Source organism: Pelodiscus sinensis, chromosome 15 (genome assembly GCF_052426305.1).
Source record: "Pelodiscus sinensis isolate ZL-2025 chromosome 15, ASM5242630v1, whole genome shotgun sequence".
NCBI lineage: Eukaryota > Metazoa > Chordata > Testudines > Trionychidae > Pelodiscus > Pelodiscus sinensis.
Window position 1 is genome coordinate 6,395,063 of NC_143066.1, and position 14,294 is coordinate 6,409,356.

General features: G+C 49.8%; 1 protein-coding gene across 4 annotated transcripts; it reads right to left on the reverse strand.

The window, feature by feature from the left end:
* Positions 1-3,700: 3,700 nt before the first annotated feature.
* On the reverse strand, positions 3,701-14,058 carry MRPL28 (mitochondrial ribosomal protein L28). Of its 4 annotated transcripts, none has more exons than XM_075899167.2 (6): positions 13,904-14,058; positions 12,914-13,214; positions 7,838-7,990; positions 7,226-7,360; positions 6,400-6,486; positions 3,701-4,159 (listed from the first exon to the last, which is right to left on the reverse strand). In XM_075899167.2, exons 2-6 carry the CDS (start codon positions 13,199-13,201, stop codon positions 4,085-4,087), a joined length of 738 nt encoding a protein of 245 aa, XP_075755282.1. In that variant the 5' UTR covers positions 13,202-13,214; positions 13,904-14,058; the 3' UTR covers positions 3,701-4,084. The 4 variants fall into 4 exon arrangements, with proteins under 4 accessions (XP_075755282.1, XP_075755281.1, XP_089638353.1 ...); XM_075899166.2 differs by having other exon boundaries at positions 6,400-6,501; XM_089782227.1 differs by having other exon boundaries at positions 13,896-14,052.
* Between the last annotated feature and the right edge of the window lie 236 nt (positions 14,059-14,294).

Consider the following 14,294-nt stretch of genomic DNA (forward strand, 5'->3'; position numbering starts at 1 on the left):
AACACGCCTGGATATTGTCTACATGTTCAAATATATTGATGTCAGTCAGAACCCAGGGTACAAAGTACATTTGGTTTTGATGGCAAAGGCAAAACCCAGCTCATCTACGTGCTATAGTGCAATCTCGTTACGATGAAAGGTGAACTTCCATATGTAGAATCACGTACCGCTAGAAATGAAAAGCCCAGCTGTGGCCGTGCTGCTAATCAGCTGGGTGGCATTTGAATCTCTGCTGGGTGGCTGCCCAAGCGCTGGCAACCCCCAACCCCTGCTGTGGGCAGAGCTGTGCCAGCGGGGTGGCGTTTCCCATTCACACAGCTCCTGCGTCGTGGGGAGGAGGAGCACAAACTCCAAGGGAGCGCCGGGCCTTTGGCATAGAGTCTTCACTTAGTGCCACGGGGCATCGAGTTAATTAAATCTAGAGTTGCTGACCCATGGGCCGGTGCAGCCTGGAGGGAGGGCCTGCTTTGCCCAGGGAGCAGGAATAGACACAGGCAGGGCTACGTGGATCCCAGCTGGCTGTGGATCTCTCTCTCCAAACGGTGTCCGGCTGCAGGCTCCCAGCCCTGCACGGTTTGAATGCTGATTTGCAGATCTGGGTCAGGCTGCCGGTCTGTAAAGGATTCTTGCGGCATATGCATGAGCTGGGCCTTTGCTCGTGCTTCCGTGCGCTGGCATGAATATGTATGACGCCGGGGGCTGCGATAGCCCTGATGATGCACCGAACTGTCTAGGAGGAGCTCTAATGAGGGCAGAATGTCAAGGTCCCACGGGAGCCGGGCAGCGACTTCTCCCGCAGATGCCTGGCATCCGACACCCAGGAGGGGGAAGTTACCCAAATGTCACGGTGTCAGGCTCGCTAAGAACCCATTAATTAGGCAAATGTGACCTTCCCCACTTGTTTGTTCTCGTGAGCCGGCTGGAAGCATGTGGTGCTCAGCACACTGGCGCTCAGATACACACCACACAGCCAGGCCAGGCTGGCCAATGCTTGCACCGCCAGGAACGCCTGCTATCCCCTCCCGAGGGCCAGAGGGCACTGTGCAGCAGCAGTGCACACCAGGAGTCCTAGAGGCACCCCTAATGCTTGCAGTCAGAAATATGGGGCAGCCGGCCATCCACAGGACTCACAGGCCAGGCAGATGTTCGGAGGACCCCCAGCACTCCCGTGGCCTCCCTTGCGTGCTCTCATGCTCCCTGGATGTTCCCAGGCACAAACTCTCTCCTCTTCCACCACTCCAGCCTTGTTTTCCCTGGACACAGTCCTGCTGAACCCAGTGCACCGCCAGGGAGCCGCTGCTATTGTTCTCAACCTCTGCCAGCCGCACCAGGCCTGCCTGGACGCTGACCGTGCCCATGTTGGAAGCGATGGCTCTGGCACTGGTGCCTGATTACTGCTCAGTTGCACATGACCACCTGCCCTGTGCCATCAGGGAGCCAGGGTGCATGCCCAGCCCAACAAACGTAGCTGGGGTTACTGTAAGCTTACAGACGAGGGGTGGTGAGGATTGGGGCCAGGAGGCAGAGTGGGGGGACTGAGTCCGGCAGGCAGAGCGGAAGCCTGAGTCTGAGGGGGCTGGAAAGCAGAGCAGGGGGCAGGAGGGCCAGGGGATGGGGTTGGAGCGGTGGAGCAGGGGGTCTGAGGCTGACAGGGCAGGGCAGGGCGACTGAGCAGGAGGCAGGGGATTGGCTCCAAAGGGGCCAGGTGATTGGAGCTGCCAAAGCCAGTGCTGCCCATGGCTGCTGGTGGCCCTAGGCACATGCAGCCTCTAGTGCCCCGAATTTAGTGGAGGCCTGTACAGCTGTGTAGGCCTAAGGAGGGCCCTGCCTGGTCCTATCAGATAAAGGTCTCATTGGCTTCCCCGTTAGGTGTTTCTCAAGCTCCTGTTCCCAACACACACTAGCTCTGGGGGAAAGAAGCAGCAGATGCTACACTTGGCTGAGACGTTCAGAGCTCACAGAAAAGGAGCAAGGGCACAAAACAGACTTTGAACCCCAGAACCTTAAACATCATCTGGGAGGAATAAATTCCCCAAGGTGAGGGGAAGGGCAGACCTACATAACTACACTACACTGGAAAAAATTCTAAAACGATTTACATTATATTTACAGAAATGACCCAGTAGAAATGAGCTGAGAATGTGGAAGATTCCTACTTGCACTATTTCAGAAGGAACCAAAGAGGCGTTGGCCTATACCACCCTTTAAGACCTTGGGTTGGTGTCTGAGAAATGCTATGCCAGATGTGGACCAATGGACACTGCTTGCAAAAAAAAGTTTCCGGATTCAGACACACAGAGTGTACACAATGCCCTGTGTGGAATACACACAGGGACCCTCATTTGAAGAAGAAATCTACGTCGAGTAACAGTTAACGTAGTGGCAAAAGCCGCCTTAAAAGCATGGAAATCAGAAGAAGACTTGGGCATTCCTTTCTATCTTCAAACAGCCTACACTGCTATTGATAACACACTGCAGCACTGCATGAGGCTTTCACTTCCATCTCCAACTAAAACGTACACCTGTTTCATCAAACCCGCTACGACAAAATATTAAGGCTGTGTCTAGACTGGCAAGTTTTTCTGCGCGCAAATACTTGCCAGCTGTCTACACTGGCTTGATTTTGCGCAAAAGTACTGACGTTCTACTGTCCAAAATCAGTGCTTCTTGCGCAAATGCTTTGACGTTCCCGTTCGGGCAAAAGCCCTTTTCCGGAAATGTTTTTGCGCAAGAGGGCCAGTGTAGACAACTAAAAACTGTTTTGCGCAAAAAAGCCCCAATGGCGAAAATGGCAAACGGGGCTTTCTTGTGCAAAACCGTGTCTAGATTGGCACAGACGCTTTTCTGCAAAAAGTGCTTTTGTGGAAAAGCGTCCGTGCCAATCTAGACGCTCTTTTCTGCAAATGCTTTTAACGGAAAAACTTTTCCGTTAAAAGCATTTGCGGAAAATCATGCCAGTCTAGACGTAGCCTAACCGTGTGCCCCCATGCTTTCAGATCTATTATATCAACTGATCAGCACATCTGGCTGCTCCCTACTCCATGTAATGGGCCCCCGGCTCTGCCTGGACCCTGCTACGGCCCCGGTTTTGTGGCGGTGTGTAAAGAAAAGCGAGACTCCAATGGAAAAACGGCAAAGCAGGCGAGTTTTAAACGTCATTCTTTCGGTGTCAGTCGAGCTTTCATCAAACTGCCATGAATGCCTCAAGCAGCGCTGTCATGTTATTCTAGGGGGCTTTGGGTTTAGCCATCCCCATTAGACTGGGACACAATACGGGGGGAGGGATAGCTCAGTGGTTTGAGCATTGGCCTGCTAAACCCAGGGTTGTGAGTTCAATCCTTGTGAAGGCCATTTGGGGCAAAAATTTGTCAGGGATGGTACTTGGTCCTGCTATGAAGACAGGGGACTGGACTTGATGACCTTCCAGTTCTAGGAGATAGGCAAAAAAATGTAATGTGTGTATGAAGTGAATTCTAACGCAACCAGGGTAGACACAGATACAGTTGGCCCAAGCTGGGAACACAGCTCCGCCTGCTGGCGCGCACAGGCATTTGCCACTACTTTCCAATCTTGAATCTCAGATGCTCACTCACTGGCTCTTCTATAGAAACCGGAGCGAGTGAAGCGAGTGACCTGAACTCCAAAGTTGCTTGCTGCCTTCTGTGCTATCCAGACTAAGCCATGCCACTCAGCAACAAGATAACAAGCTGCAAAGATATTTATTGATGCCACGAACGAGGGCATTTCATTGTACAGCAGGAATCCAGCTCAAAGCATCTGAATCAGACCCCAAAGGGAATTATTTGCAGAGGCAGATGGCATCGCTTCGGCCAGTGTAACAGGTGCGCGATCGGACCCTAGGGGGTAACTCCTTCCCCTGATCAAAAGGGCCATTTTCTTTCTGAATTCATGCTTCACATTGTTCCACGACTGCTAGACAGTAACAACAGCCATGTGCTCTCTGGATCCAACGCGTTAGCACATGGTTCTGTCCCACGAGAGACTCGGGGCAGAGGGAGGCCTGTTGGCATGGAGAGTCCTGGAAGATCGTACACTCCAGGCTGTGGCAGCAAGCCATTCTGAGCTAGGATTTCTTCACATCTGCTGTGAGCTGCTGGACCAGCTCTTCCACGTACACTTTAAAAAGAGGCGTAGGGTCCTGAGAGAGAAAACTGGTTAATGAGACTGAATCTGAGCAGCAACAGGAAGTGTGCAACCGCCGTTGTGCTGGTTAAACCACGAACAGTCATTCACGTTCATGGCTGTTTTAGACCTTGCCTTCTACCCTCACTGCTGTTCTCTCTCCCTGTACTACGGCACCAGGACTTCGCTACTCACTAACCTGCAGCTCGCCCTAGGGATGTTCTCCCAAGCTCTTCCCCTCTCTCCCATGGAAAGACAGCTTCACTCCTAACAGTCCAGGAGGAAAAGGCAGCATGGTGACCAATGAAAGTGAATTGGATATGTACAGAAAGTAACCTAGCCTGCGGAATCCAGCCGATCTATTGATCTCACAGGACTCTGAACCTGGGAAGTGCTCTGCCGTAAGCCCGTAGGGTAGCAAGTGAGGCTCAACATCTCACGGTATCGTACTGAGCAGTTTTCCATTCCCTCTGAACAGGACTTTGGTCACGATCACCTCGCTGAGCCGAAAGAGCCTAAGAAGGGCTAGGAAAATAGGCAGAGGGCTGGCAGGACTCAGACCAGACGTAAGCTGGGAAGAGGCAGAGCAAGTGGGTACTTAGTGGCTGTGCACTTCGAATTCAGAAGGAATGGTGACAACTGATCAGTCCCTCCGTTCAGCTGTGCCTGGCAGCAATTTCAGCCAGGCCACCTGGGAGGTCAGTGCTGTGGGACAGCAGATGGTCAAGTACTGGAGAGGCCGCATCATTTTCCCGGCCGAGCAACGTGCGGCCCAGCTCTCCTCTTGAGGGCACGCGGCAGTGTCTGGAGGAAAGTGATAACTCTGAAATACCCCATCTGCTCAATTCCAAAATTTCAGGGAACGTTTTACACGTGTCTGGGTAGAACCCTATTGATCTGGGGGAGAAATCAGCCAATTAGGGGAGATGAAGGACACTAACAAGCCCTGTAATTGTCTTCCACAGATCTAAGGACCAATCGACAGCGGCCATCACCTTCCTGCATAACACCCCGCTCCTCTCAGCTCTGCCTGTGGCCGGCTGAGTTAACAGCTTGGCCTGGAGTGACTTTTCTCCCAAACACCGGCAAGGACATTTCAGGAGGGGGGCGGCTGAGGAGCAATGATGCAAGTCAACAAGATGTATCACCCATACGGGGGGGGAGAGCACACCAGCAGGGGGGTGGAGGGATGTGACCTCCCCGGTGATTCCGCCCCATACCCTGCTCGGAACCCCCCACGCTCTTCCCTTCCGTTACCCATCCCACATTATCAGGGCGGGGGAGCTGGAGGAGCTGCTGGCAGTTCTGCTGCCACATCTGGGTACAGGGCTGGGAGTTTTGTTCCTGCCTCTGCTGGGTGGGGCGGCGGGAAAAGGAGCAGAACGCCGGCAGCTCCTCTGGCTCCTAGCCTCGCTACTGCGGCTGAGTGAGAGGCGCTTCTGCCCCCCGCATTTTGCTGGAGCTAGCGAGCGGCGCTGGGTGCTGGGGCAAAGGCGGTGCTTTCTGTGGCCACCCTGAACCCCTGGGTGGAGCCTGTTAGGCAGCGACTGTGCAGCTCAGTGGGAACTTAGGTGGCCCCCACTGCCTACCGTTGCCATGATCTCTGGCTTTTTCCTCTCGGCTGTGCCAGACCCCCCCACCCTGAAAACGGTGGCTTGGAATCCCATCCCTCATGCAACTCTCCAGTCATTAGCCCCACAGTGCTGTAGCTTTCTGCGACTGCTGAGATTGCAAGAGGCGTGAAGGAATCCTGGGGGTGAGCGTGGGGCACAGACCGGGAAACTCTCTTTTGATGTACTCTGACTGCCAGTGGGATCCCCCAGCCTCTACGTCATAGCACTAAGCTTTGCAGAAATACTCAGCAGGAGGAAGTGAAACTGAGGTGCTAAGAGGGGTGCAGGGAAGACCCGGATCCTGCAGTCACATCTATGTCCCCTCTGAAGCATGGAAGTGACCCGAAAAGAAAGAAGCCAGCAGACCCAAGCCATTTCCAAGATAGGGTTGGTGTGCATGTGTGGGGGTATAACTGACCCTACTCAAACACCCTCAAGGAAATCACTCCTACCTCAAACATCTCCTGTTTAAAGCACATCCACCTTAGCCGTGCTGATAAACGTGGGGCTTTCGAGGTGCCTATGTCAGAGCAGATCAAGATCAGCACTGCATGGGCTCTTTGAGAAGGGCCTAGACACACAGCTAGTGCGCGCTGCCCGGGGCGAGTGCAGATACCGCATTCCCGTATCGCACAGAACTCACCTTCTTCTCCAGGAGTCTCTGCTTTTCCACCGCTTCTTCCAAAGTCAACCCAACCCACTCAGCCTCTTCTTCCGGGATCACAAATTCCTGTGACAAGAGGAACTGGATAACGGTACAATCTTTACTGGGGCAGCTAGTGACCAGCTCCACTGGACTGTGGGACTGTCCCAGGCGACAGGAGGGTGGGGGAGCGAAATAGAACAGAATCATGCCCAAAAGAAGTGAGCAATTGTGCATGTGCACTTTCCATTTCTGGCGAGCACACGGGAAGTTTATTCCCGCCCCGCCCACTTCTCTTCTATTTAGCAAACAGGTTGGTTTCTTACTGCACACCCGCTGCCAGGCTCGGTCTTAGGTCAGCAGAGGCCATGCCAGAGTAGCTTTGAGGCCTGGGTGTTATGTTAACTTGGCTCTGTGCTGACTGACTGCAGCCGGGAGCGGCATTAAATGTTAATAAGCAGCATCCCAGACGCGGGGAAAGGGTTTAACTGCAGCAGCAGCTCAGATAGCCCCCGTCAACACAACGGTGATGCTAGATGCTCAATGATCATTTCAAGGCCTTATTGGCAAACTGGCTAACTGTGAAAACATGAGCCTTTGTCCTTCTGACTGATCAAAGGGGTACTCAGCAAACAGCCTACGTACAGTGATAATTGGCCAAATAACATTAGAAAAATATTGTTCCTACCCTCTAGTTTTAACCCTCAGAACAAATTCTTGAACTATTCGTCCCGCCACTGCCTAGCAAACGTTACCAGTTAGGAGGGACAGACGGACAAGACTCACTGTATACACAGAGTTGATAAACAAAGGGTGAACTACACACCCGGTACTTGTTATAGATCGCCTCTCTCTTTTCTGGATCATTTGGATGCAGGCTAGGGTCCCTCCGAGCAAGCCGAAGTAGCAACGTTCGTTTCAAATCCATCCCTAGCTTGGAACACAGATCAGCCTTTGGAGTCTGGAGGAACAAAGTTTGAGGATTCACTGATGTGGATGGATGGCTTTGAAGGACTGTAAATTACTTCTCTGCAATGTCAGTGAAACAATAAGTCCTCCTTCCCGCACCTACTGGTGGCTACTCATCAGTGCTGCTTGCTATTTTATCGGCAGCACTGTGGTAACAACCAGGAAGGAAATTTAAACTGAGCACTAGGAAAACACTTCAAACATCTGACCACAAGCTGGTAGAATGAACTGCTAGGGAGGTCACTGAAGTTCTCTCACTAGAAGGGCTTGAGCCAGACAGTTACAGCACCTAAGGCAGGAAATGACCGTTTAGATTTACTTAACTCACGCAGAGATGCGGTCAGTCAGTCACAGCTGCCCTAACATTAAATGCCAGCCCCCTCCAGTTAGCCAGAACCAGTTAGCCTTTCACATCCCTAGGGTCTACTCTCCCGTATAACCCAGTAAAGCAGATCCACATGTGCCTTGCCTTGAGGATGTAGAAATCAAATCCATAGGCTGCGTCGATCAGGTCCAGGGTTCTCATGGTGACTGTAATGGTCAATTTCTTGTCCAGGATCTCACTATACAGCTCCCGCTCAAACAGCTGCGGCTTCCAAGTCTTCTTCAGTCTGTTTGAGAGCTAAGAGAAATAAACATGATTTCCAAAGAATAAATCACCTCTCTGTTAATGGCCATGTGACTCAGAAGAGACAACAATCGCACCCACAAACACTGGCTAAATTTGGACTGGGCAGCACAGAGCCCCCAAGGTAGGAATGGGCAAACAAGACCCACACACAGATATACCATGTGGGGACTGCAGAACCTAGCTCGCAATCTGAGCAGCCAAACTACGCTGCCATCTACTCCATTTTATGCAAACTAAGCTCCTGGCAAGCAGCTATGGTCCCAAGTTGGGGTGCCCCAAGTCCTGCCCAATGATTTCCGCTTGCTCCCCCACATCATCTTCTTTCCAGTCGGTGTTTGTTAGTTTTCATTCACATTCAGGTTTCGCTTGACCCAAGACTTGAGATATTTCAGTGCTGCGCCAAACCCAGAACTCAGGGTCATAGTAGGACAAACCAAGGGAGAATGTAGAACAAAATGAACTCTTACAAAAAGCGCAAACATGCCCTGTTTGTCATCCCAAGACCAGCCCCAAGCCAGGAAGCCTCATCATACCGTAGGAAAGCAGACACACTGTTGTTGCCTTGGTTTCACACACTTACGTTTGACATACACAGTGCGAACTGTCAGTTCTGCTGCGCAGCAGATTTACTGCTGTGTCAAGAACTTAGATCCAGATTCTCAAAAGGTATTTAGGTACTTAACTACACAGATTTCAATGCGAGCTGGGTACGTGATACCCTAGAATAGGCCCTTTGAGCCTTTCAGGAACTACAGAGTAAAATCATGTGATTGCAGAACTTAGATCTAGGTGTGATTTGCTGAAAACTGGATGAAGTGTTTACTGAAGAAGTCTGGAGGTACTGCGTTTCAGTAATTCCAGAGCAAGTTTGCAGACAAGTGAAATGATGTTTGTTCTACCTAACACCCTGGCTCGCTCACACCCTGGGTTCTGAGATTTAAGCTGGGCTCTTTCTGATCTGCACATCACCAGCACTAGAACCTAACACTAGAACTCTGGCAATTCTGAATATGCTGCATGAATATGCAGAAAGCAAACACCACTGGTTTGGTGAACTTACTATATCCTCTCTACATACATGCACTCCTCATAAATCTTTCCAAAGATTATGTCTAAGAGGAGGTCTGATATGAAGCTGTGAATTCGTGCCATCACCACTGAAATGGTGATGTCACCATGAACACTTTAAAATGGCCACTTTTGAAATATTTGCATTTGTCTCGGTTTCAGAAACAATGCATCAATTCAAGACATAAAATTGGGTTTCTTCGTTGTTGTGATGCTTTGAGGTTACAATCTAACGCAGTGTTTCTCGAGCAGCGGTCCACGCACGTGAGGGTCCACAGACTAGGTCTAAGGTTTCCAAGCACATCCATTCAACATTTTTTAGGGGGCCAAAAATGAATGAAGGCTTAGGAAACACTGATCTAAAGGGTAAAGCAACAACTAACATCAGACTTGTACAGAAATCACGGACATGTAACTGCACTGCTGACCTTTCTAGTCAGCATCATTACTGTTGTGAGCAAAGGCATACGCAGGCATGACAGAAACCTACCATGGATAATAAGAGTCTATTCTAATAATGTTTAGCAGCGTAAGCAGAACTGTAAGTAATTGCAGAGCAACCATGCACCTCTATCAAATCTCTCCATTTGTTCTTCCCCATCTGCATTTTCCTGTAGAGTCTCTTGTACATCTGATGTAACATCTAGTCCAGCAGATACATTGATAAGCACCACTGGATGCAATGCCATGTCAAATATGCTTTTATGGTTGTTAATAGGGATGTCAATCTGCCAACGACCGCATGATTAATCGATTAAGCCCAGGCTTATCAGTTAATCCACTCGACTATATGCAGGGGGCTCCCCAGGCGTGGGGCCAGTAGTGCACTGGCTGCCAGCCCTGCCTCTGGGGACTATTGAATAGTCATGCAACTGCTAAATTTTGATGCGGTTACACAACTATTCACTTACACGCTATCCCTAGTTGTTAAGAGCTGTAACATGCTCTTCTTCAGAGCAGAGGGAAGGAATTATTTCTGGACTTTGTCTTTGCTACTTCTCATTAGGTCACATTTGTCTCTCACAGCTTTTGCATATTTGTAATATGAACCTGTCATCTCTAACACTAATACTGTTCTGTGAAAAAGTGTTACTGAATTAAAAAACTAGTTCCTAGACTATTTCAATGGGTGGTTGCATATGAAATTACAAATTAAAATATACCAAGCTGACCAGATACTACATCGTATGTATGAAAGCTCACAAATGGAGAAGCAATATTAATTAATACACATTACTACAAAGCACAAACTACAGGTATGCAATCTACTGCTAGCAGTGCACAACCTCTTCTGTGAGAGACTGACCTGGACAACACATTTCAATTGAAAATTGATACAGTGAAACCTTTGTTATCCGGCACTCTGTTAAACCAGAAAACTTTGTTAACCAGCATTGCCCCCAGCCACAATACTGTCACATCTTCAGGCGCACAGGCCTGGCTTGGTTTACCATGATTGGCTTTATTTTGAGTTAAAGATTATTAGAACTTCTTAAATAAAAAATTGAAATGCAAGAGCAACTGCCTCACACTACAAAACTACCAATATTAAAAACTGAAGTTTTACTATTATTGTCCATTGGTTTTTCCTAGGTTGATGGGGATTAGGGCGTTCCAGTTATCTGAGGGTCCCGAGTGTGCTGGATAACACACGTGTTAGTCTGGTGTAGCTGAAACAAAAAACAGGACTGTGTAGCACTTTAAAGACTAACAAGATGGTTTATTAGGTGATGAACTTTCGTGGGCCAGACCCACTTCCTCAGATCAATATGTGGAAGAAAATCAGGTTTTATTGTAATCACACGTGATACACTGAGGAGGTAAGCGACTAGTCCACTACCCGATAAGCATATGCTTATTGGGGAGTTGAGTTCTGACTTGACTAGGTGCATCCCCCCACCCACTGTTGCCTCTATCAAAGAGAGGCAGCAAGGGAGGGCACAGGAGTCAGTGCTGGGGGGAGCCAACTTAAAAGCCAGTTCCCCTCAGCACCATCTCCAGGGGAGCAAGGGAGGAAGAGGCGTAGTAGGGGACTGGGCACCAAGCAGGAATCAGCTGATTCCCAGCTCACTGCTGGTCCCCATTGCTGCGCATCTGTTTTTTAACTGTATTAAGACTCTGGAGGCTTTTAATACATTTAAAAAACAGAAGTGCATCCCAGGGGACCGGGTGCAAGCCAGGAATCACCTGATTCCTAGCTCACACTCAGTCCCCCACTATACCTCTGCCTGGTTCTTAATACATTTAAAAGTCAGAGCCGTAATGGGATTAGCTCCCGGTCAGGAGCTAACTCTGTTGTGGCTCTGCAGTTTCTCCCGTTATTGAATAATCAAGTAGTCGATGGAAATTCCATTGACTACTCGATTAGCTGATTACCTGCAATTCAAGATCCCTATGATACACATTAACAATTAAGAACATATGAAGTCAGCATGTTGAAAATGTTTATATTTGTCATTTTTGCTGCATGCTAAATAGCATTTCTGAAAAAAAAAATCCCCATCCAAAACCAATAACATCTTTTAATACATTGTCATTTTGTAGCTTTAAACAATAAGCACAAAATTAAGGTGCTGAAATTAATTTCAACAGTAAAAATTGTAGTCAGTCGTGCTGCAATGTTTCTGGAACTATAAAAAAGTTACACTCATTTTGGGTACCGCTCTTTCACCTTACCCACAGGCTTACAACGCCATTTGACAGCGCCACATCAAACCTCATCTGAAAACACACAAAATAAGCTTTCAAGTAATACATAACACGTCTAAGGGTGCGTACTTCCAGCATCAAAAATATGGCACTGTTTGGAGAACTGCCACACATCTAAACCAGAATAGACACCAGCTGTCTTCCAGAGATGTACTGACACTGCAATGCCAACAGGAGTAAAAACATGTTTGCATCTGTAAAGTCAACAGATAAAATTGAATATGCACAGGTAGCAGGTTTTATGAAATAATAAGGTTTTTTTTACAGCCTAACAATATATCATTAAATAGGCATTAATGGAAGTGTGACAGTATGGTTATACATAAAGCATATCTGCAATAAATCAAGAGAAAGTTCTTGTTTTCAATATAAATCAGAAATAAGATCCAGGGCCTTACAAAAGGAGAAATAAAGTGGCTTAAATTTATTTACCTTTTGACATGTAGAACTATGCCTCCCAACTTCATGGCCAGAACTAACCTTGACACTCTCACAACTCTGCTTCTTATAATAAAAGTTACCTGTAGAATACCAGGTAAAAAGCCATGACTTTCAAGATGCACAGGCCTCCTTCTAAACCTCTTGGGCTAACTTCTTCAGACCTCACACCACCTATCTATTGCTTTGCTTCTTATCACTCTTCTCCCTATTGTAGCATTGCAGCTTTGATTATGTTCCTTTTCCACAGGTGGTTGGGTCTCTGTTATATAATCCCTTACAACGCTGCATATATAGGGATTATTTCTCAAGGTTAGCAAACAAAAGAATATCAGATCACAGTTTGTATGATGCTCTCAGTAACACAATGAGAGAAAGAGGAACAATTAACCCTCACTTGGAACTCTTTCTGCTACTGGTGAAGAAAAGAGTATGAATTACAGCACCTGCCATTCAAGATCCTCACTACTCAAGAGTGTGAGGAGAGAGGAAACAGAGATAGGATTCAGCTTTCCTTTCCTTCTGATTTTGCTGCTAGAGTGTGGTGATGCCTGCCATTCACTGCACACTCTGTTCCTGTTCCTAGTACTAGCCCAGTGCATCCATAGACAAATGAAGCCATAAGATGAGAATGCACCTAATATTACTAGTTATTTGGTTTGCCCTTTTAGATGCGGCTCACCCATACTTCATACTCACTTTGTCATTCCCAGCATACCGAAAGCCACAAATCCAGCCTTCCCCTCCCCAGAGCCCTTTCTGAGATTCTGGGGGGTAGTAGATTTTAATAGGAACATCTTGCACTCGCTCTCGTTGACCGGTTATTTCATTTAATTTATATTTCACCCCATGGGGTTTCCAATGAACTGGGGTGGGCGGTGTTTTGTCTTGTAGTGACTTGAGATAATGAGCAGGCAGACGGGCATAGATCCCCTCCCTCAGTTTCAAAGTGTCCCAGAGCCGCAGCGGGTACTTGTGCAGCGGCATCAGGCAGTGAGTCCTGTTGAGAGACAATAGGGCAGATTAATGATAATATTGGTGAGCACAGACAAGACAGCCATGAGACAGGCACAGTAAAGCCAACCATAAGGTACTAGGGATGTAAGTAACAAGACACTACTCAACTAGGTGCTCAACTAATTGCTCCCCTCATCCCTTAATGCATCTATCAGAGAGAGTCAGCAAGTGGGGGGGGGGAGGGGGAAGAGAGGAGACCATCTTAAAAGCCAGTTCCCCCCCAGCACCAGCTCCATGGAGGGGGGCAGGAGAGGCAGAGGGGTAGCAGAGGACTGGGCGCAAGCTGGGACAGCTGATGCCTGGTTTGCACCCAGTCCCCCTGCTGCGCCTCTGTCTTTTCATCCCCCCCCCCATCAACTCGCTGAGTGGTGGGTGGCGATTTCACCCATTCCTTGATTGGCTGGTTACATGCAATGTAACATGCCCACGGGGCGCGCCTCGCTCTGTCTGTTCCTGCGACAGGTGCCCAGGGGCAATGCCCGGGGGGGGGGGGGGGGGGGGGGGGGGGGGGGGGGCTGCATCTGGGCCCTGGCTGGGCACCCCTGGGCGTGAGTGACACTTGAAGCCGGCAGGACCAGCTCGGGAGGCGACGCTCCGCCCCCGCCAAGTTCCACTGAAGTCTCCTCTCCTAGCGCGGCCCCAGCAGGCTCCCCCCACCGCGTACCTCAGCACCGCGGCGCCGACTCGCTCACAGGCCGACTACCCAGCTCCTGCCACCGGAACCGGAAACGGGCGGCTCTCTGCTTCCGAGCGCGGACATAGGCTGCCGCTGGTGTCACTCTCAAGCCCCGCCTCCCCCGTCGGGGGCCGAGCGGAACGTGCGCGCGGGGCGGGGCGGGGCAGAGGGCGGCTCCATGGGCCTGGCGGGTGTCTCAGCGCTGCGCCGGTGGGGCGGGGCTCACGGGCCTGGCGCGGTGGCAACAGGAGCCACGCCCCCCGCCCCCCCATGGCCGGGTGCTCCCCCCCCTTTATCCTCGGCTCTGGGCTCCTCGCCCATGCGCACGGCTTGTCGGTCCGCGCGGCGCTGCTAGACCGGGGTGGGCAACCATCTGTGCCCAGGGGC

Excerpts from the sequence above, each read along its gene's own strand:
- MRPL28 (XM_075899166.2), bottom strand. The coding sequence starts at position 13,201 with ATGCCGCTGCACAAGTACCCGCTGCGGCTCTGGGACACTTTGAAACTG. Across the intron at positions 7,991-12,913 it reads GGTATGCTGGGAATGACAAA|CTCTCAAACAGACTGAAGAA; the intron begins GTGAGTATGAAG and ends TATTTCTCTTAG. Across the intron at positions 6,502-7,225 it reads CGATCTATAACAAGTACCGG|TTCCTCTTGTCACAGGAATT; the intron begins GTGTGTAGTTCA and ends ACCGTTATCCAG.